Source organism: Argentina silus (assembly GCF_951799395.1).
Source record: "Argentina silus genome assembly, chromosome: 3".
Taxonomy (NCBI): domain Eukaryota; kingdom Metazoa; phylum Chordata; class Actinopteri; order Argentiniformes; family Argentinidae; genus Argentina; species Argentina silus.
In genome coordinates, this window is record NC_139657.1 from 26,044,356 (window position 1) to 26,064,821 (window position 20,466).

Below are 20,466 nucleotides of genomic sequence, written 5' to 3' on the forward strand. Positions count from 1 at the left end.
TCATAGTTGAGGTAAAAGGGGAGGGGCTAAGCTGATGATAGATCAGTGCCCAAGTGGCTTCTATTTCATGTCACTAAAGTCTTCTCTGATCCCTTGGATATGCAGCAACATCTAGTGGTGAAAAATACAAATGACAGTTACAAATACAAAATTGAGGTTTCCAAAGGCAACCTTTATTTTTAAAGGATTGTTGTTTTACAAGCAGGGAGTTAGTCGATTAAAGAAGAAAATTAAGCTTCATAATTTAAACGAACAGATTCAGAGACAGAAAAAGGCACTTATCATACTGCCTAGGATAAAATAATATGCTTTATTTTTTACAAATATGTACAGATATTTGCCATGACTTGTCATTTCAAGTTGGCGGTCATCAAACAACAATACATGACAATGAGTTAGAACATGATTTTCAAATGTAATGGTTTAAAATGGAGACTAAAAGGATGATCTTACAATGAATTAGTTCATACAAGACAGGAAATAAATACAGAGAGATCATTCTATCACTAGTATTGTCAAGGTTAACAGAAAAGGTTAAGGTCTCTAACATGTCTAAAGTTCGAAAAGTAACATAAATATCACACACACACACACACACACACACACACACACACACACACACACACACACACACACACACGCACAGACAACAAATGTAAAATAAAGCATATAAAGCTTTGGGGGGGGGGGGGGGGGGGCTGCAGATTGTATAAAACCATGAACTCTACTCCTGCATTTTAAAAGCTTTAAAAATACTTATTTGAAAGACACTTAGGGCTCTATTTTCAGCCGGCGCATAAAGAAAGTCCAAACGCAGAGATAATGGCAATTTGTGTCGGCGGTAACAGGTGAAAATACCACTGCGGTGTAGCGCTGTCTAGCCTCCGCTCACGGTAAGTAGAGGCGTGCTCAGGAGAATAAGCAGGTCAAGTGCCATCGTGCGAACTAAAAAATCTGGCCTTGAAAATAGCAATTTCAGAACCACCCCCTAAGTGCCAACGCGTTTGTGCTATTACAGTTTTTTACGCCGTTAAAATACGGCCCTTAAAGTGTGTATTCAAGGCAAGAGCGTATACAAAGTACACAAAGAACAAGGTAATTGTCCAATGTTTTAATCTGTGCTGTCTACTTGAGGTTATTTTTTTTAAAACCGTCATATAAACTTTTGAAATATAAAATCCAAAATACATAAATGCGTTACAGAATACATAGTGTATAGAATGACAGATTTTACACCAGAAGAAACTTGAAACACTGAAGGCATTCATAGTATTCAGAACAGCGAAATTGTGGGCATGAACAAGTTAACATTAGTCAAATACATTCCAAAATGAACGATTTTTTTTTTAACTTTTTTTTTTTTTTTTTTTAACATATTCTAGCATAAAGGCAAAGAACCACAACACTAACATTAGGCTATCATTTCTGTATTTGCGGTATAGTCATGACAAATGACATTCCTTTGACCCTGAATATATGCAGAAATATATTGCCATGGGTATAAACGGACTGAACTGGGTCAACAGTCTGACCATGCTAGAATGGACGGAAGTAGGGTTACATTTCTATCTAACCGCAAATCAGATTTTGGCTATGGATGTTGGAAACCAGGCTTTCTGAAACAATGAGATTTTTGAGCCCAATATGTCGAAAAAGTTTAGCTATTCAAAGCCTCGAATTAGTGACATCTGCTGGCAGCAGTGGTTATAGCAGCCAAAAAAAGCTTCAATCTTCGAACCACTTTTAGCTGAATTGAAGCTTCACACGTCATTGATCACATCGTTATGCTACTGTTTGAAACGAGTCGCGCTACAACGCATAAGTGCTTTGGTAATTTTACGAAAGCTCCGGAACAGTGGTATTGAGCTTAACATCCCCACTTTTGACCACTAGCTTTAACCCTGACCTTAGCCCTACCTAACCTTACTCTTATCCTTAACCCTACAGTAAATCAAGACCTAAGCTTTCAAGTATGTGCAAACTCCAAAATGTTGATGATATTGACATTTTTGTCCTTTCTAACATGGCCATCCAGTGACTACTAAACCCAGTAGTTGAGGGTGTGTTGCCTCAGTGGGAGGAGCTGCGGTCGTTGGCCACATCCTGTAGCCTGCGCAGGAGGGCGGTCTGGTTGTCTGGACACACCCTCTTGGGCGATGGCTCCTCCTCCAGCTGCATGCTGCGCTTCTTTGTGGGTGTCTCGCCTGTGCGGATCATACTGTTGATCTCCTGCAGACGCTGGTGACAGAGGCCATAGACATAAAGTGGGGTAAGGTTTTAAAGACATACAGTACCGGTCAAACGTTTGGACACACCTTGCCAAGAGTGTGCAAAGCTGTCATCAAAGCAAAAGGTGGCTACTTTGAAGAATCTAAAATATAAAACATATTCTGGTTTGTTTAACACTTTTTTGTTTACTACATAATTCCATATGTGTTCCTTCCTAGTTTTGATGTCTTCAATATTAATCTACAATGTAGAAAATAATAAAAATAAACCATTGAATGAGAAGGTGTGTCCAAACTTTTGACTGGTACTGTAGGTCTAGTAACCTAGACATACAAGTCAAGTTTTATTTAAAGTGCGTCATCACGTCTCAATACACTTTACAGGGAAAACAGTAGGTAAGGTGTATCAACAAGCACACTATTAAAGTTCTAAAGTTCCAATGTCAAACAGTTTATTTCTCTTTATTCTCAATGAGACTTTGCTTGACCACAGTCCTTACAATAGCTTTTACTGGCCACTCTATGTACTGCGACGCTGTTAGATAATGCTCTCATTTACGTGTGTGTGTGTGTGTGTGTGTGTGTGTATGTGTGTGTTCGTCTTTGTGTGTGTGTGTATGGTCTCTTACAGTCAGACTGCTGTAAAGTCTGTATACTCAGGGGTCCTGGTTTTGTGTATGTGTGTGCATCTTTTTTTGTGTGTGTGTGTGAGAGAGTGTGTGTGTGTGTGTGTGTGTGTGTGTGTGTGTGTGTGAGACTCACGTCGGGTGGGCTACTGCAGATGTAGTAGAAGATCTTGTCCCGTGGAGAGGGGGTGGGGGGGCCGCCACCCTTGTGGGGGGAGATGTAGATGGAGTGGTTGTGGGACAAGAGGAACCTGCGGGGGAAGCTGGACCTCAGACAGGGGTACGGACACAGCGGCGGAGACTCCATCTGATTCTCACACACACACACACACACACACACACACACACACACACACACGCATTATTCGAACAAAACCAAAGATCCACGCAGAGCAAACTAAAGTGTACATTTTATGCAATATCCTTGCGATATATGAATGTTTTACATTTCTCTGCAGATTTGACAATCCCATTTAATCACATCCCTGTGTATGTGCAACTTCTCCTTCCTCCCTCATCCATCATCACATGAGCTCCCTCCCTCGTTCTCTCCCCCCTCCTCCTCTTTCACTCACCCCCGCGGAGGGCGAGCTGGGCGAGTAGCGCAGGGCGAAGGGACGCATCTGCTTTATGTAGACCAGGTTGTAGAAGCGGATGAGGTCTCCCCTCTCTTCCTCCCCCCCTTCCTCCTGCAGCTCGGCCAGGGAGGGGGCCAAGGAGGAGGAGGGAGAGAGGGAGGATGTGGAGGGGGCGAGGGTCGGGGTCGGAGTGGATGGGGTGCTGCTGGAGCAGCGCATAGGCACAGGGCTGCTCTCGCCACTCGCTAGAGGGAGGGAGAAGGGGAGAGAGAGAGAGAGGCAATTACATTTGGAAATGGTAATATCACAGTCATTCATTAGGGGGCAAGCCCACTAATAAGAATAACTATGAGCAATAACAATAGTTGGACTTGCTGAAGCATGCCCACCAATTATATCATTGTTCATATGTACACAATGAAAGTCCATACTGTGACTACAGAATGTAGGCCTCGGTAAACATAACTGGAGACACTCAGACATCATTTTTGGGGACAGGCAGCAGTTGATGCTGTCAATGACTAAATATTGACTTTAAATATTTAGCTTGGAAACTTTGTTAACCTTGGGGTGAAACGTCCACAGTCAGTTGAGGGTGATTGAAATAACAGAAAGGCAGATGTTCAATTATGACTGTAACATTTACCTGGCAAACCTAACCTTTGGGCAAAATACAAGTAAATTAAATAAATACTAATTATATAAAAATACTAAATATTGACTTTAAATATTTAGCTTGAAAACGTTGTTTATCTTGGGGTGAAACAGTCCACATAGGATGGGACTAGACATGTTGACCATTAATTACATGTATCTACCAGTCTGGCCTGTCTCCAGAAGTGAGAAGAGTGTCTCCAGTTATGTTTACACTCCGCAGTTTATGACACTGGACTTCCGTAGCATATTCAAATGATCAGAAAGCTTTTTATCAGGGTTGATGATGATTTTCTGGGTAGTTGAAAGAAAGTGAAATGGGTCGGTCGGTTGATTGGATGGATGAATGGAGAGATGAAAGAGAGCATGGATGGATGAGAGAGGGGAGGTATAGAAAGATCAATACATTTAAGAGGTTAATCAGTGTGGATTATGATGCTATGTAGTTGAAAGGTTAGATAGATATACGGTTGGAAAGCTAAAAGGTTAGATAGATAGTATGTTAAAAGGTCATAGATAGATAAACAGACAGACAGACAGAAGACAGACAGACAGATAGATAGGATGAGCCTGGGATAGTTCAGTGGAGTTGGGGGGGTTGGTTGGTTAAGTGGTTGAGAGTGGTTTTAGTGGAGTAGAACTGGCTGACAGAGTGTATTATGTAATCATTCTAAGAATGTGTTCTGCAGGTCTCCTTTTGTTTTTATTCAAGAGTTGTGAAAGTTCCATAGTAGTCGTAGTAACAATGGGGCTCTCAGAATGTTGGCTTAAATCAACATTCCACCATGTTAACCGGATGAGAGGTTTTGGAGTTTAAAAACGTTTAATAGGTGTCAAAAAGCCTTTATCAGAGATGGTAATTTCACATTTTACACACATTTGAAATGGTGTTAATAGGTTAAAAGGTGTAAGATAGGCAGTGCTTCAAAAATTATTATTTTTTTGTTTCCATAGACCTCCATGTTAAAAAGTGCACTTTCAAGTTTGTAACTTTTAAAAAGTTTAATAGGTATCAAAACCAAATGTCATAGCAACGCGAGATAGACCTCTCTGCATGTTTTAAAGTTGGATTGGTACAATAGCTTAAACGTTTGTGTGTGTGTGTGTGTGTGTGTGTGTGTGTGTGTGTGTGTGTGTGTGTGTGTGTATGTGTGTGTGTGTGTGTGTGTGTGTGTGTGTGTGTGTGTGTGTGTGTGTGTGTGCTCTTACCCTGCTCTTGGCTGGTCTCTGTAGGAAAGCTTCGTCTGTTGCCCTCACTGCTGCCTGAGTGACGTCTCTTTCTTCCGGAGATTAACACACTCCTATAGACCTGGGAGACACACACAATAACCGCCTAAAACACAAGACCATCTGTCTTAACTAACACATTACTCTTTGGGGTGATTTTCCACTAGAGACCGGGTCCCGCTCCAGACTTTTGGCTAGGCTAGCTACTTGTTACAAAAGCATGGAAACATAATATAAACCGTTAGTTACTTTGGTTTGAAGTCACATTTAGAAGCATTTATATGAACTATTAAGTTTGCTTAGCTCCGGTTATTTGTTCCTCCCTGCTTTCCCCAAGTCCTCAGAATCACTCTGGGTGGTAAAAGCAGGTGAAAGCAGGGAGAAACAAATAACCTCAGCTAAGCAAACTTAATAGTGCATATAAATGCTTCTAAATGTGACTCCAAACCAAAGCAACTAACGGTTTATATCGCGTTTCCAGGCTTTTGTAACATACAAGTAGCTAGCCTAGCCAAACAATTGGAGGGCGTAGTACACATCGCACGCCTACTTCCTAACCCTGCCTAAGTCCCAAAAAAGTCCCCAAAATCTTCCCAAGGACCCAGGTCAGGGCAGGACCTTGGGGCCATGGCCCTGGGATTTTTTTGCCCATTCTCGGAAACACAAAAGTCTGAGGCTTTGGGCCAAGCACTGGTGCCAAAAGAGAGTGGAAAAGCGCCATTACACACAACTCTATACCCGAAAATGTTGTGCATCCAGTCTATTTACAATGTTAAAAATGTTTGTCACTGCTTTTGTTATTTATTTATTTTTTTGGGGGGGGTGCAGTGGCACCTTGAGGATAAGCTTTGAATTACAGGTAAATGATGTGACAAGCCAGTGGGTCAAGAAATCCACGGGTCCTTAATCATGAAGTACAAAGCAGAGGTCCTGCCCTAGACTCAATACTCACGCTGCTGCTGGCCTGAGGTTGGGAGCGGTAGCACTTCATTATGTTCTGGAAGGACTTGTCTTCTTTAGTCACCTGCACAACAGTGGGAATTACATACAGTACAGTACCTATCGCCTTAGGAAGGTTGTATACTGTACTGTACCTTATATTACTTATACTGCAGGTTATACAATTTAATAAGTAAGCACACACACGCACGCACGCACGCACGCACGCACAGACCTTGGTCATGACGTAGACGGCGCACATGAGGAGCTGGTCCAGGTGGCGGTCCATCATGAGCTCAGTGCAATGCACCAGGGAGTACTCGAAACATGTCCAGATCTTCCTCCGCAGCTCCGATGAGATGTCCAGCTTAGCACACAGGTCTCTGAGACGCACGCTGGCCAGGTGGTACACCTGTGGAGGAGAGGACATTCTATTAGATAGGATTGAGGTTTTATATTTCACACACATATTTCACACAGTTTCAACTGGTATTTTCTCAATATTTATTAAGACTGTGTCGTAACAAGGGGTATTTACTCAGTATTTACTAAGAAACATTGTGGTAACGAGGTATTTACTCAGTATTTACTAAGACTAAGGCAACAAGGGGTATTTACTCAGTATTTACTAAGACTAAGGTAACAAGGGCTATTTACTAAGGCACTATGAGGTAACAAGGGGTATTTACTAAGACACGATGAGGTAACAAGGGGTATGACTATGAGGTAACAAGGGGTATTTACTAAGACACTATGAGGTCACAAGGGGTATTTACTAAGACACGATGAGGTAACAAGGGGTATAGACTGAGGTAACAAGGGGTATTTACCAAGACTATGAGGTAACAAGGGGTATTTACTAAGACACTATGAGGTAACAAGTGGTATTTACTAAGACACTATGAGGTAACAAAGGGTATTTACTCAGTATAGAAACTATGTGGTAACTAGGGGTATTTACTCAGTATAGAAACAATGTGTATAGGGTACTATTACCTGGTAATAAATGATACATACTCTAGTGGTGCTTGTGTGCTTCACAATTAAACCGAGGTGTAATTTATATGCAATTATATACTGGCAGTCAATGGTTTTACCAAGTACTTTCCAAGTACATACTTGCTTCATACCGATGATGTCTTGTTCTCTTACCTTACGGAAGAACAGTGAGAGGGAGCCCTTTCTCTGAGGCTTGTTACTGGCCTGGGCTGACTGCTTCTTGATTGGCTTGCCAGCGGTGGGGCTGCCCTGGGGGGCGGGACAGTTTTGTGCAGTGGTGGCTGGTGGTTGGGCAGTCAAGGTGCCAGTCAGGGACTGGGCAGACAGGGGCTGCAGTGTGGCTGCGCCCTGCGCTGTCACACTCACTTGGACAGGGATGAAGGTGATGCCGCCGTTTTCATTGGCTATTCCTGCAGAGGTCAAATGGCAAGAGATTGGTCAATATATTATGTTTTATAACTACATCATTCATGTAGGACTCATATATAGACACCCAAAGCTTGCTAATAGATTCCTTTTAGAAGTTTACTGCACTCTAAAGTGCCAAATAGAAACTGATACACTGGCACTATGACACAAGCTTTAGCGTGTGTAGACTATGGGATCCTTCTCTCCTAACTGTTACAAACTATCCACAAAACCTTCCAGGTAGATTCAGCAACATGGCATGACCACAGAAGGGGATGACTTCAGCGATGTTGCAGCTTCATGCAAGCGAGACGTTTCACCGATTAGCGTTTGCAACAGCAGTCGCTATCTCTAGCCCTGCTACCGTTGCTACGTCACATCACTGAGTCTACCTTAGAGAAGGAACGTATCACGCCTGATTTCACATCCGTAAAATATCAGAAAAACCCCCCACAAGTGACACTACAACAAACGTAAAACCAACCAACCGACCGACAGCGTCACCTGAAACCTCACCTTGCACAGGTATGGTGACTGTCTGGCCGTTGTTTGCGGTGACGGTGGCCGTTGCCATGGTGACCACCGTCTGTCCGGCGGGGATGGTGGTGACCAGGGATGTCTGGGTGGGGGTCCTGACAGGGGTGGTGGTGGTGGCGGCGGTGGTGCTGGAGTCAGGGGCGGTGGGGTCAGCTGCGTCTACAAACAGCCGCCTCCTGGCTGAGCCTGTCGGGGGGGAGCTGTAGCGATCCAGCAGGGTGGTGGGGGACGGAGACACTCCTGGGGAGGGGGGGGGGGGGGGGGGCGATTGGATAGGGTTCACTGGAAAAGTAGTGACTATCTAACTGATTGACTCACTCATGGACTGATAAACAAGCTAACTCACAAAAAAAACTCACTCACTCACCCACTCACTAAGAAGCTAGCTAATAAAATGAACTGACTGCCTTACAAACCAACCAACATGCATGCACACACACCTTTCCCCCCGCTGTTTGCACTCAGGTCAGGTCCATGGTTGTTGGGGGTCAGGGGGGCGCTGCCTGAGCTGCTGCCTCCATCACTGTCCTCCAGGTGCTGGGGTGGCATCACCTACAAACACACACACAGAGCCAGTGTATGTGTGTGTGTGTGTGTGTGTGTGTGTGTGTGTGTGTGTGTGATCTGTAAGCAGGACAGGCAAAGTGTGTGTGTGTCATATAGGTAGGACATGCATATATGCATGTGTGTCATATAGGTAGGACTGTTGCTAAGATGCAGTAAGTGTGTGTGTGTGTGTCTATGTGTGTATGCGCATGTATGCATGTACTGTACAGTATGTGTATATACTGTATATGTACTGCATGTGTGTGTGTGGGTGTGTGACTATGTGCATATGTGCATGTATGCATGTACTATACAGAATGTGTGTGTGTGTATGTACTATATTTGATATTTGTATGTACTGTGTGTGTGTGTGTGTGTGTGTGTGTGTGTGTGTACTGTATGTGTGTGTGTGTGTGTGTGTGTACTGTATGTGTGTGTATGTGTCAAATAAAGAGTATGGTTGAGGCGGGTGGATATGAGGATGTCGGACCTCCTGGCAGGCGGGGACGTGGTCCTTGGCCCCCCGGACGCTGTCCCACAGTGGGGAGCCCCCCCTCCAGGCCAGGCTCTCCAGGACCTGCTCCTCCACCTGGTTCAGGTGCTTCACCACCTCCCTGAACAGACCCTGCTCCGCACGCACCAGCACCTCTATCACCTACACAGAGCAGAGGAATACTACTCATCACGTCCAGTGGATTGTAGAACTTGTTGGATTCATAAGGTGCATGAAAACCACTAGCTTGAAACTTGGAGTTTTTCACTTAGTGACAATGGACCAAATGTGTTCAGTAAACAGTCACAAACTTCTAATGTTTTTTGATAACACATATTAAAACAACATAAAAGAAAACACACACAGTAGCCATTAAACAATACAAGCTGATAAACCAGTAAGTGCAAGCTATAAAGTGCCACAGGGCCATGAAACCCATAACGCAAATATTTTGTCTTAGCCTATTGGTGATATTGTGTTAAAGTAAAAGCCCAAATTCTCTCTGGTCACAGAAGGTGATCGCACCAAGAGAAAATTTCAACTTGTGTGCAATGGGGACTTGGCACTGTAAAACAGAGACAACCAGAGTGACATAGTAAAACGTTTATGAATAAACGTTGTGCTTCATTCAAAGGCTTCATTTCATTACTCTCCTTTTATAGAGAGGCGCTACATCATTTGTGGGGGACAACATGTTTACTGAACACTTGTTTGTACTTCTTTCAGACAGTAGGAAGAAGAAGGGATGGATGAGGTGGAGACAAAGTTGAGAAGTGGCAGACTTGAAGATCAAGCCCCTAAATCCAAGACCAGAGCACCTGGTGGCCCAGAGCTAACAGCGCCATCTACTGACCAAACTCCACACTACCAGATTTACTCTTAAATTCAAAGAACATTTTAAAAACCTTCAGAAAATTGAAGGTTTTACAATTTGAAAAATGTGTATTGGCAGATTGCCCTGACCAGATTGATTGGCAGATTGCACTGACTAGATTGATTCTTCAAGACAAAGAACATTGTAAAACAGTTTTACAATTTTAAGAATTCCTGTCAATGGAGTACAGTCGTACACTATTGTGTGTGTGTGTTACCACATAAAAGTGGTATGCGGGGGAGCTGGAAGGTGTGGATGACTGTTGTGTGTGTGTATGTGTGTGTGTGTGTGTTACCTTGTAGAAGTGGTATGCGGGGAGCTGGAAGATGTGGATGACTCGCGGGAAATCCCCTGGTGGTCTGTAGGAGAAGATGACAATCTCCAGACAGCAGGCCAGCAGAGAGCGATGGAACACATCCTGCTCCAGAATAACCTACCACACACACACACACAAACGCTTCTGTTATAACACACACAAAGGACATTCAGTTACTGTACTCTTGAGCCCAATTACATTTCATCAAACCTGCTAGACATACAGTCAGGTTTGTCAGACTCACAGAGAGGTCAGTGTCGCCCAGTCTCTTCTTCTCCTGATCAATGACGGCCTCCAGGGTCTTGTAGTACAGCGCCTCCGCCAGGCGGAAGTACTTCACTGCAATATCTAAATCACCAGAGTACACACATGAGTCCACTGGTTCCCGTCTTTGTAAAACATTTTATCAGCTAGGATGAATAGAAGTTTAACTGCAGCGATATGAAGACAACCAGTGCTCTTCGTATTGAGTGACGGGAGTGACTGAGACTGCGTGTGCTGCAGACAATCGGCTCTCACGAGCAAAAGCTTTGTCAACGTGACTTTGTAGAGGTAGGTCTTGTGCACATACTGACACCTCATGTTGTTCCGATGGGCCAATCAGAGGGAGGGAGATACAGACCTCCAAAGTCAAGTAGGCAAATCCGAGGAACCGTTTCACTGAGTGACAAGTGGTTTTTTCCACTGCGTTAGGAAGTGCAAGATGACTGGCAATATGCAATCAAGCATGCTTCACTGTCTGTGATACAGCAAATGGTCATACTAGGATTAGGATGGTCATAAACAGACTAGGATGGATGTTCTGATGGATGTTTGCATTGATCATGTATTGTCAGATGGATTGGTGACAAAAGTAATTTTATTAGTTCTGTTTGATTGAATTTAAACATATTTTTCTTATTGATCACACTTGAGATTCTGCCATAATCTGATTGCCATTGAACATGTCAAATGATGTATATGATTTATGTAAGACATGTCATTTTCTCACATTAAACTTGTATAACTAAATTCCCCTAACTCGCCTAAAAAAGAAAATGGATTACACTTGATAGCTCACGTTTATTGGATTGTTATAAAAGATGGGAGGGAATTTTGAAAAACTGAATTCCATAAACAGAAAAGCAAGCTTACCAAAGCTCACCCAAATGAACGCATACTGTACAGTATATGCAAGCACACACTCAAAATGTCACAAATGCCGCTGCCTGTGCCAGTCAAACGTGTTTGTATTGGGGTGTGTGTGTGGGTGTGTGTGTGTGTGTGTGTGTGTGTGTGTGTGTGTCAGGAAAAGCTGGTGGTGGTAGAAATAGAAGGACGGGCTCATTGTAATACATGGAATACAATGAGGAATGGCATCAAACATGTGTGTTTGATACCATTCCTCATTCCATTCCATGCATTACAATGAGCCCGTCCTACTATTTCTACCAGCACCAGCCTCCCCTGGTGTGTGTGTACCTTTCCCCAGTCCTCTGTTCTCTTCCCCGTTGCCTTCGTAGTGCTGAGTGAAGAGCTGGAACATGCCCTGTAGTCGACTGGAGACGGCCTCACTAGGGTCTCTGGCACATGCCCTGACACAAAACAACACAAGGATACCATTAGGGCTTGGGACAGGGAGAGGAACTACAGAGATGAATAGCACTGCATCCTCCATCTGAGAGGAGCACATTTTGAACAGCACAACTTTATTAAAACAACGACATCTGGTGGGAACATGGGGATTCTCTTGCTACTCTCTCTGAATGCAAACGTACATGGTGTAGAAGATCATTTGGACTTATAGTGCTTTTTGTGTTATCTACTGACTACTACTAAACATATCCCTAACAACTGGTGCTCAAAATACTACTACAATTATAGTATGATGAGACAAAACAGCTGTGGCTCTTGCGTCTTGACTTCAGAGTGTGTGTACCTTAGCATATCGCTCAGTCTCCCACTCGGGCCATGCTTCAGTCCTACTAACAGGCTGTGGAGTCTCCCGACACTCTGCATGGCCGTGGAGACTGGTGTGCCCAGGCTGTTGTCCTGGACGTACTTCCTTCCTGTCAGCGGAGTGGACACTTTTAGGGCTGAGGCCTACGCAGGGAACACAAAAAAGGGTTCAGGGTCATTACTGTTGTTTGTGCACTTCATTAACACGAGGTCGGCTGTGTGTGTGTGTGTGTGTGTGTGTGTATGTGTGTGTTTGTGTTTGTACTATATGTGCACAGTAATTATGTGTGTGTGTGTGTGTGTGTGTGTGTGTGTGTGTGTGTGTGTGTGTGTGTGTGTGGTCTCTTACAGTCAAACTGCTGTAGAGTCCATAGGCTGAGGGGTCCTGGTTCTCTGCTCCCTCACACAGACAGGGTCCCGGGGTGCCGATGTCATCATTAGCTCCCTCACCCAGGAAGATCCTCTCATCCAGACTGCCTGTCGCCAGCACATGCTCTTCATACACACGGCCCAGAGAGGCACTGGACAACACACACACACACACACACACACACACACACACACACACACACACACACACACACACACACACACAAAGGGAGCAGAAAATAAAAATAAATGTCACACACACACACACACACACACAGGGAGCAGAAAAGACAAGTAGATGTTGTAGATGCTAGCCACCAGAAACACAGTGACACATTAAATTCCCTCAGAAGATTGGCATGGGTCTACTGTGATCATATCACTTACAAGCTGTCTCCAAAGTTCATAGGGTCCAGGAATCCAGTCAAGCCGTCCTCTTTTCCTTTGAGAATCTGTTGATGACATGAACAATATCCAATGTGTGTGTGTGTGTGTGTGTGTGTTTGGCTGTTTTGTGTGTTGGTAAGCGTTGATGCCAACCTTCTTGTGGAAGAGTCTCTACGTGTATGTGCCCCTAACCTTCTTGTGGAAGAGTCTCTTGATGAAGGGTTTCCAGAAGTGCTCCTTGACCCCCTTGGCCTCCAGAACCAGCCCGTCGTGCAGCTCACACAGCTGGTCTATGAAGCAGTTGGGCCCTGGAGCAGGCTTGTAGTCCTTGTTGCCAAAGTCCTCAGGCAGGCCTGGGAAGGAGGGGAAACACACTAGCTTGTTGCTTTAGCTCTTTCAGAGTCGAGGGTGAATAAAGTCGCCCAAATGGTCAACATTCTAGAGTACCACGGGTGACTTTATTCACCGAAAGTGCATAAATGATGATGCTTCATTTTGTAGCCAATCAAAGTATTGTTGCTAGGTAGATACCACATAAAACACTTGGCACTCTAGGTGGTGAGTGTTCTGGAATTCTTTGGCAGTTAGTGAGTTAAATAACAGTAATTGTACACGTCTGACTGGCACAGGCAGGGGCATTTGAGGCCACACTAATACAGTGCAACAAGTCTGAGCTCCAGGCAGGATGAATATAGCAGATCTAATTTTGACACTATGCAGTTGTACAGCAACACATAGTCAGACTGGACTGATATGGCAGATGAAGGTCTGAAACTAGGACTATGATTTATTTTGGGGCCCATGGTTTCTTTGCTTAGCCCAGAGGGGGGATATGGATTGGACAGGTGTGGAATGTACCTTTAAAGTTGGGATTGAGCAGATCCTTCCTGCTGTTGCACTGCAGAGCGTTGGTGAAGACCAGGTCCAGAGCACACAGCAGCAGGTGGTAGGAGTTCACCAGGTCATCGCTGATCATAGGGAAGTTTCCTGGAAGAGGGAGGGAGAAAAAGAGAGGGAGACAAAAAGAGTGTGTGTGTGTGTGTGAGAGAGAGAGAGAGAGAGAGAGAGAGAGAGAGAGAGAGAGAGAGAGAGAGTGAACGAGAGAGAGTGAGTGAGAGAGTGAAAGAGAGTGAGGGGGGGTGCAGAGGGAGAGGCAGGGGGAGACATTCAAGTATAATAAATAGCATAGTATAATTGGAGAGGGTGCTGCTAACTGTTAGCCTTTGCTGAGGTAGCAAAGTGGAGAACAGAGAACCGGAGAAGGCCTTGTGGCAGCTGTACATGCCCAAACCATAGAACCCCTCCACCATGTTTCACAGATGAGGTGATATGCTGTAAATCTTGGGCAGATCCTGTTACATGATAATATTAATCTTATCTATCAACAAAACCGTTTTCCAGACCTCTGCAGGCTTTTTAGGTACTCTTTAGCAAACTGTAACCATCCTTTTTTTGACAACTAGTGGTTTGCACCTTACAGTGAAGTCCATGTAGTTCAGCTGGTGAAGTATTCTGCAGATGTTTCTCTGACACATTCACACCTACCTACTGGAGAGTGTTCCTGATCTGTGGGACAGTTGTTCGTTTTTTTTAATTATGGTGAGCATTCTTCGGTCATCCACTACAGAAGTCTTTCTTGGCCTAACAAGAAAGTGATTGCTGAGCTCACCAGTGCTTTCTTTCTTTTTTAATGATGTTACAAACTGTTTTGGCTATGTTTCTGATTCATTTCTCTTATGTTTCAGAACATTGAATAAAAGCTGAGAATCTCTACTTTAACCTCATAGTAATTGTTTGATTTCAAATACAAACTGTTGGGAGTATAGAGCTGTATAAGGGACAGGTATTCCAGCCATTTTCACTTGTGACTAGTGTTGTCACAATACCAGCATTTTGACTTTGATACCGATACCAGGTTTAGGATCAAAATGATGCCAAAACGATACTTGATACCATAACTCACTAAACTGGCTTAAAATGTAATTTGATACATATCAGGGCAAATTTGCTCATCCATTATTCATTACAGCTAAATAATTTATATATTTCATAAATAGTTTAGTTCCAAAACTACATAAACTATTTTATACATGCCATTTGCATTGAAATTCTAACTTTTGGACAATGAGAAGAACAATTATTAAGCATATAACTCAATATTCATGTTGTAACATACATTGTAATATGATTATACTCATAGCTATTCGTTGGGGTGCCTGTCACTTAGGTATTTGGCCAGGTTGGAGGTGTTGCCTTCCTTGCACTGCACAGCTTTGTAACATTGTTTGCACAAAGGCTTAGTAATGTCGATGGGCTCGCCTTCCTCATCAGCTTGGTAGGCAAAGTACTCCCATGCCTTCTAGAGCCAGCTTTATCTCCAAGCTGCGGGCATGGAGGTATGAAATAATTTGCAGAATGCTGTCGGTGGTGTTCTTCTGTCTCTCTCCTATTGTTTCAAGTGGTTCGCTGTGAAAGCAGCCTGCTTGGGCTAGCTTACTACTGCCCTCTAGACTCAGATGTACATTCAAACAGATGTGTCTCTCTCAATCAGTGTACAATATGTAAAACATATTTGACAGTACCGAAAGTCCAAAAAAAGATACTACGGCACCGCTTAAAAATAAAAAGGATCTAAAAAGTACAGATACTTTTATAGTATCTGTACCAGATATCAGTATACTGTGCAACACTACTTGTGACCACTACAGTGAAAATGCTACTTACCTTTAGCGTGGACAAACAGAATCCAGCAGAAGTTGAAGACCTCTGAGATGGTGCAAGGGTGTCGTCTGCAGAACAACGAGGATCAGGTGAGATGGGTCGTTTCCAGCCATTTTTACATTCTCATGGTAAAACTATACTAGACCAAACACTTTAGACATACAAAATGTATACTTTGATCATAACAATATACCATAATATATACCTTGGATGATAATATATGGTCATGTATAAGGGGAAAATAATTGAAAGTCCCCCAATTCTTGCTCTGAGCCCCGTAAGCCCCTATGCTCTGTTAACACGTTTTCACACTCAACTTTCACACGTTCAACTATGATATGGGGTCAAAGTTCAAAAGTAATGTGAGGAGTGAAACGTACCGCTGTTTACGACTCCTGTGGGCTCTGGGTGGGTCTTCCGAGGGGGCCTTGAAGATGGCTTTGAAGATGGGGACGTACTTCTTGAAGATGACTGCTGAAACCGTGAAGTTTCTCTCCAGCTTGTCTGTGCTCTGGCGGAACTCCTGTGGCAAGTTTGCCATGTCCTGCCATTTCTTCATCTTGTTAAAGAACTCTATCAAGCTGGGATTAGAAGGAAGGAAACTATTTGAATAACACAAGGAGTTTCCCTTTGTATTAAATGATGTATTCCCACAGGATGGATACAGTATGTGAAAATGTGTTGTTGTTCCTATTGCAGCATTATTCAACATGAACAAACAATTTATTGCATTGTGAACAGAATTGATATCAGAATCAAGGAACTGGGAAAGCTTGTTTCTGACTTTTGACTTGACTTAAAATCTACACAATAAATAACACAATAAAAGAAGAAACAATCTCCAAGGATTCTGTGTGAAAGTTGTAATAAGTCTATGAGACAGTATGAATAGAGATGAGTGTATGAGACAGTATGAATAGAGATGAGTCTATGAGACAGTATGAATAGAGATGAGTCTATGAGACAGTATGAATAGAGATGAGTGTATGGCCTTGGTACCTTTGTTCTGAACAGCGCAGGATCCTGGTCAGGGAGACGTAGTTGCCCTCAGCAGTTCCCTTGCCTACCGTTGGTACTGCTGTCCTGCAGGCCACGTAGAGAGAGCATGCCAGCCAGTGGAGCTCACTACCCTGTGGATGTGGATGTGTGTGTGGATGTGTGTGTGTGTGTGTGTGGGGAGAGAGAGAGAGATATAGAGAGGGAGAGAGAGAGATTAGCTTCTCACCTTCAACAATAACCTGGATGTTTTTTTTATTAATGAGCTTGACAGCTTGGACATAACCTTGACAGGGGCGGACTCAAGTTAAGATGCATAGTAGGACTTAGTGTAGAGATTACCCTACAAATAACAAGAACCTTGCCATTGTGTCGAAATTCAGTTTGAAGTTCCAAACAACAACATCCTCCCTAATAATAATATAAACCGCCAAAATGGATTTGCAGTGTTGGACATTAGCTGTTGTGTTTCTGCATTTCACCGCAGTGGCCAGAGGTGGCAGGTTTCCAACAAACTTACTCTCTGTTCCTTTAAGTATCAAAAGTAGTCATAAATTTTATAGGCCTACTAGGCCTACTGTCACACCATAGCCATGAAGTCTACACAGAGAGGATGGCAGGGAAAGAAAAAATATCCTGTCCTGTCCTGGAAAGTAGCCATTTTCCTATCCTTTTCCAATACCACAACAACCTTAAACCTGACTCCTGTCTTGAAGAAAATTCCTCACTTTATTCTGTAATCCGAGTGCTTTGTTATTGCGCCTATAAAATATAATGTCAATTCTCTAATATTTCACAGGTATTATGTATTTAAAGCTGCTCATTTTACAGATTAGAGCTAAAGTTTATATAGTCATATTGTGTCTTATACTCATGTCAAATGTATGAATTAAACTGTTGGCCGCACACAATCTGCTCGTGATGAGAGGAGCAAAACCGGGGTTGAAGGTAGGCTATAGTCAAAATTAATATCAAAGTGTGGATCCAAGCGTCGTCATGACTGAACAGCAGATTTCATGCAGATGTAACAAGCATTGTGTGTCAGAGTAGGGTGTCAGTGAAAAATATATAGGAGTAAAAGCACACATTTTCTTGTGAAAATGTAGTGAGTAAAAGTAAAAGTTGCCAGATTATAAATAGGCTACTGATGCCCCAAAAAAACCTACTTAAGTACAGTAACAAAGTACTTATACTTTGTTACTGTACACCACTGCTTTTACACTGTCCAATACTCTGAGCTAGTGACATCCTGAGACGCCATGTTAGAAATCCTCCCCTCTAGTGGTCTCTTCTCTTATCCTCCATATACTGCACCTTGTGTTTCTGCCAAACCATGACACAATAAACCATATATATTGGGGATATGCTTTATTCTGTCATGGTTTGTTAGAAACACAAGCTGCAGTATATGAAGGATAAGAGAATAAAGGATTATATACATATGGATTTATCATTAAGGGGACATGTTTGTGTTATAACAGTGCATTCAAATGGGTTGTTATGCTATTAGTATCTCCCTCCCCCCACCCCCCGCCCCCTTTCCAATGCAAAATATCGCAAATGGACAAGATACTCTAGGCTTAGAAGCTACGCCAACACATTTAAACGCAACTCATAAGCTAAAAAACACAGGGAAAATGTGACGACTGTGGCTGAAGCTGGAGGAGACATTGTCCACGCGAAAGCCTACCCGGTAAACGGAGCCCGAAAAGGTAAATATTACAGTAGTAAATAAACAGACACAATGTAATGTTCACCTCTAATGTGAAATTTTTGCTTATGTTTTCGTAGCTCTTCCATGCCTCGGTGCTCGCCTCCTCGTCCATATTCAAAGCTCGACAGAGATCTTCAAATCCCAGTCTTGTTTTCTGCAAAAAGTCGTCGTCCTCGTTCATTTTGAGTATTACAAAAGGGTTATCAAAATAAATCCGGGACAAAATGACAATACAGTTGCAAAGCAAGGACTTACGCGCGATCGGTTTCAAAGTACATTGAAACAATTGTATTATATTCGTGTTGTATCAATACGATATACAGTTCTGTACAGTGTAGCCATTTAAATGTCCTTTGAGTGACAGCTACTACGTGCGTAGCAGGTTTACGCTAAAGACTTGCATTAAATTCTTGAGCGATAGAAAAACGCCATTTTTTACCGTACTTGGTTGGAGAATACAGTATAAGTGTCATGGGATGCACGCCCACAAAATGTGCGTTTCAAACCTTGAATGGACGCACAGCAAGTCATTCAACAGTCTGACACTTCCGGCTTAATATGATCAGTCATATGAATCAGGCAACATGTAGTCTCTCAGAACAGTCTCTCTCTAAAGATAGAAAAGAATAAAGATAAGGATGTTAACCTTGATACAGTCCGTATTAAAACAGACCCACTATTACCCCTATAAATGTAAATCAAGAAATTGCAAACGTGAGCTTTGTTACTTTGTGAAAATCACCAAGCGCAAAATAGGAGCTGAAAACATGGATCGTGTTTGAGGATACATTTTGAGCAGTTGCCGACCAGCGCTGATTAGCACATTTCAATACCTGTTACATGATGGCGATAAAACATGTCCGATTTGCTCAAACATTTCAGCTGCTTGTGTACTTGAATCAGGAAAAGCCCTATATGCTGCCATGTGTAGACTGTGGTAGGATATAAATCATTATGGTATTTGAGAGATCTATTGATTGCACATATGTTCAGTTGATGGTTATGTTATGTGGTGATTATTCAAAGATAATTCATGGGATGTTTTATTGAGGATTTCAATAGCCCTCATGTTGTCATTATACAACTTGAAACTGCACAGATACACTGCCGGTTAAATTTTGAAGTCAAACAAGCTCACTGTAATACTGAAATTAACATTGACTCTTGTAGTCTTTGTTCTATCAACATCATCTAGATCTTGATGTTGGGTAATGAAAAATCATAACAATTAATGCTACTCTGCAGTGCACACACAAGACCAGACAAGGAGACTATACCTGATACATAAAAGTTAAATAAAAAAATATATTATCCATATATATATATATAATTAAGAAAGAGACTCTGAGAATGTTTTTTTTTCTATATATAAAACCATTCTCAGAGTCTCTTTCTTAATCACTATTGTAAGAGAGAAAGTTCTGGAAAAAATGTATTGTACAGTGTAAAAGTGAGTGAGGTGAATAGAGGTGGTGACCACTGGGTGAAGCCAGTGTTTTCTGATGGAGATAAAAATTGTAACATGGGAGTGAATTTAAAACTGGCTATGATGGTGCAGTCATTGTGAGAGATAAAATAATCAATGAGCTTTCAAACAGGACAAGCAATCCCATGCCCTAAAGCATTATGATGACAACAGCACCATTAATTGTCCAGTATGTAACATTCTGGTTGTAATAACAATATTTAATTAGTAGCGATCACGGAATGAGAAATATTTCATTTACGAATGCTGTTTTGGGCCCACGAAAGCGCTTTCAAAAATGGAGTGTCCTACCCGATACAAACATGTTGTTATGGCTAGGGGTGTTCTAGGGGATGGACCTGATTTTCGCCTGTCTGTCTCTGGTGGCTACTTTTTCGAATCGTGTGCACATGCAGAAACACAACAGCTAATGTCCAACACTGCAAGTCCA

The 20,466-nt window shown here is 42.7% G+C and overlaps 1 protein-coding gene across 1 annotated transcript; it reads right to left on the minus strand.

Moving 5' to 3' along the window:
• Positions 1 to 539: 539 nt before the first annotated feature.
• On the minus strand, positions 540 to 18,885 carry rbl2 (retinoblastoma-like 2 (p130)). Its single transcript, XM_083666834.1, has 22 exons — positions 18,594 to 18,885; positions 16,840 to 16,970; positions 16,221 to 16,421; positions 15,844 to 15,908; positions 13,978 to 14,106; positions 13,312 to 13,472; positions 13,120 to 13,184; positions 12,713 to 12,884; positions 12,344 to 12,507; positions 11,887 to 11,999; positions 10,670 to 10,773; positions 10,405 to 10,542; positions 9,233 to 9,397; positions 8,637 to 8,748; positions 8,176 to 8,436; positions 7,405 to 7,661; positions 6,488 to 6,664; positions 6,266 to 6,337; positions 5,296 to 5,395; positions 3,430 to 3,677; positions 2,991 to 3,161; positions 540 to 2,238 (listed from the first exon to the last, which is right to left on the minus strand). The coding sequence occupies exons 1-22, from the start codon at positions 18,729 to 18,731 to the stop codon at positions 2,071 to 2,073; spliced, it is 3,312 nt and encodes a 1,103-aa protein (XP_083522960.1). The 5' UTR covers positions 18,732 to 18,885; the 3' UTR covers positions 540 to 2,070.
• Between the last annotated feature and the right edge of the window lie 1,581 nt (positions 18,886 to 20,466).

Coding starts and splice junctions, on each gene's coding strand:
- rbl2 (XM_083666834.1), bottom strand. CDS start 18,731: ATGAACGAGGACGACGACTTTTTGCAGAAAACAAGACTGGGATTTGAA. Junction 10,774..11,886: donor GAACAGAGGACTGGGGAAAG/GTACACACACAC, acceptor CTGGTGATTTAG/ATATTGCAGTGAAGTACTTC. Junction 7,662..8,175: donor AGTCACCATACCTGTGCAAG/GTGAGGTTTCAG, acceptor TGACCTCTGCAG/GAATAGCCAATGAAAACGGC.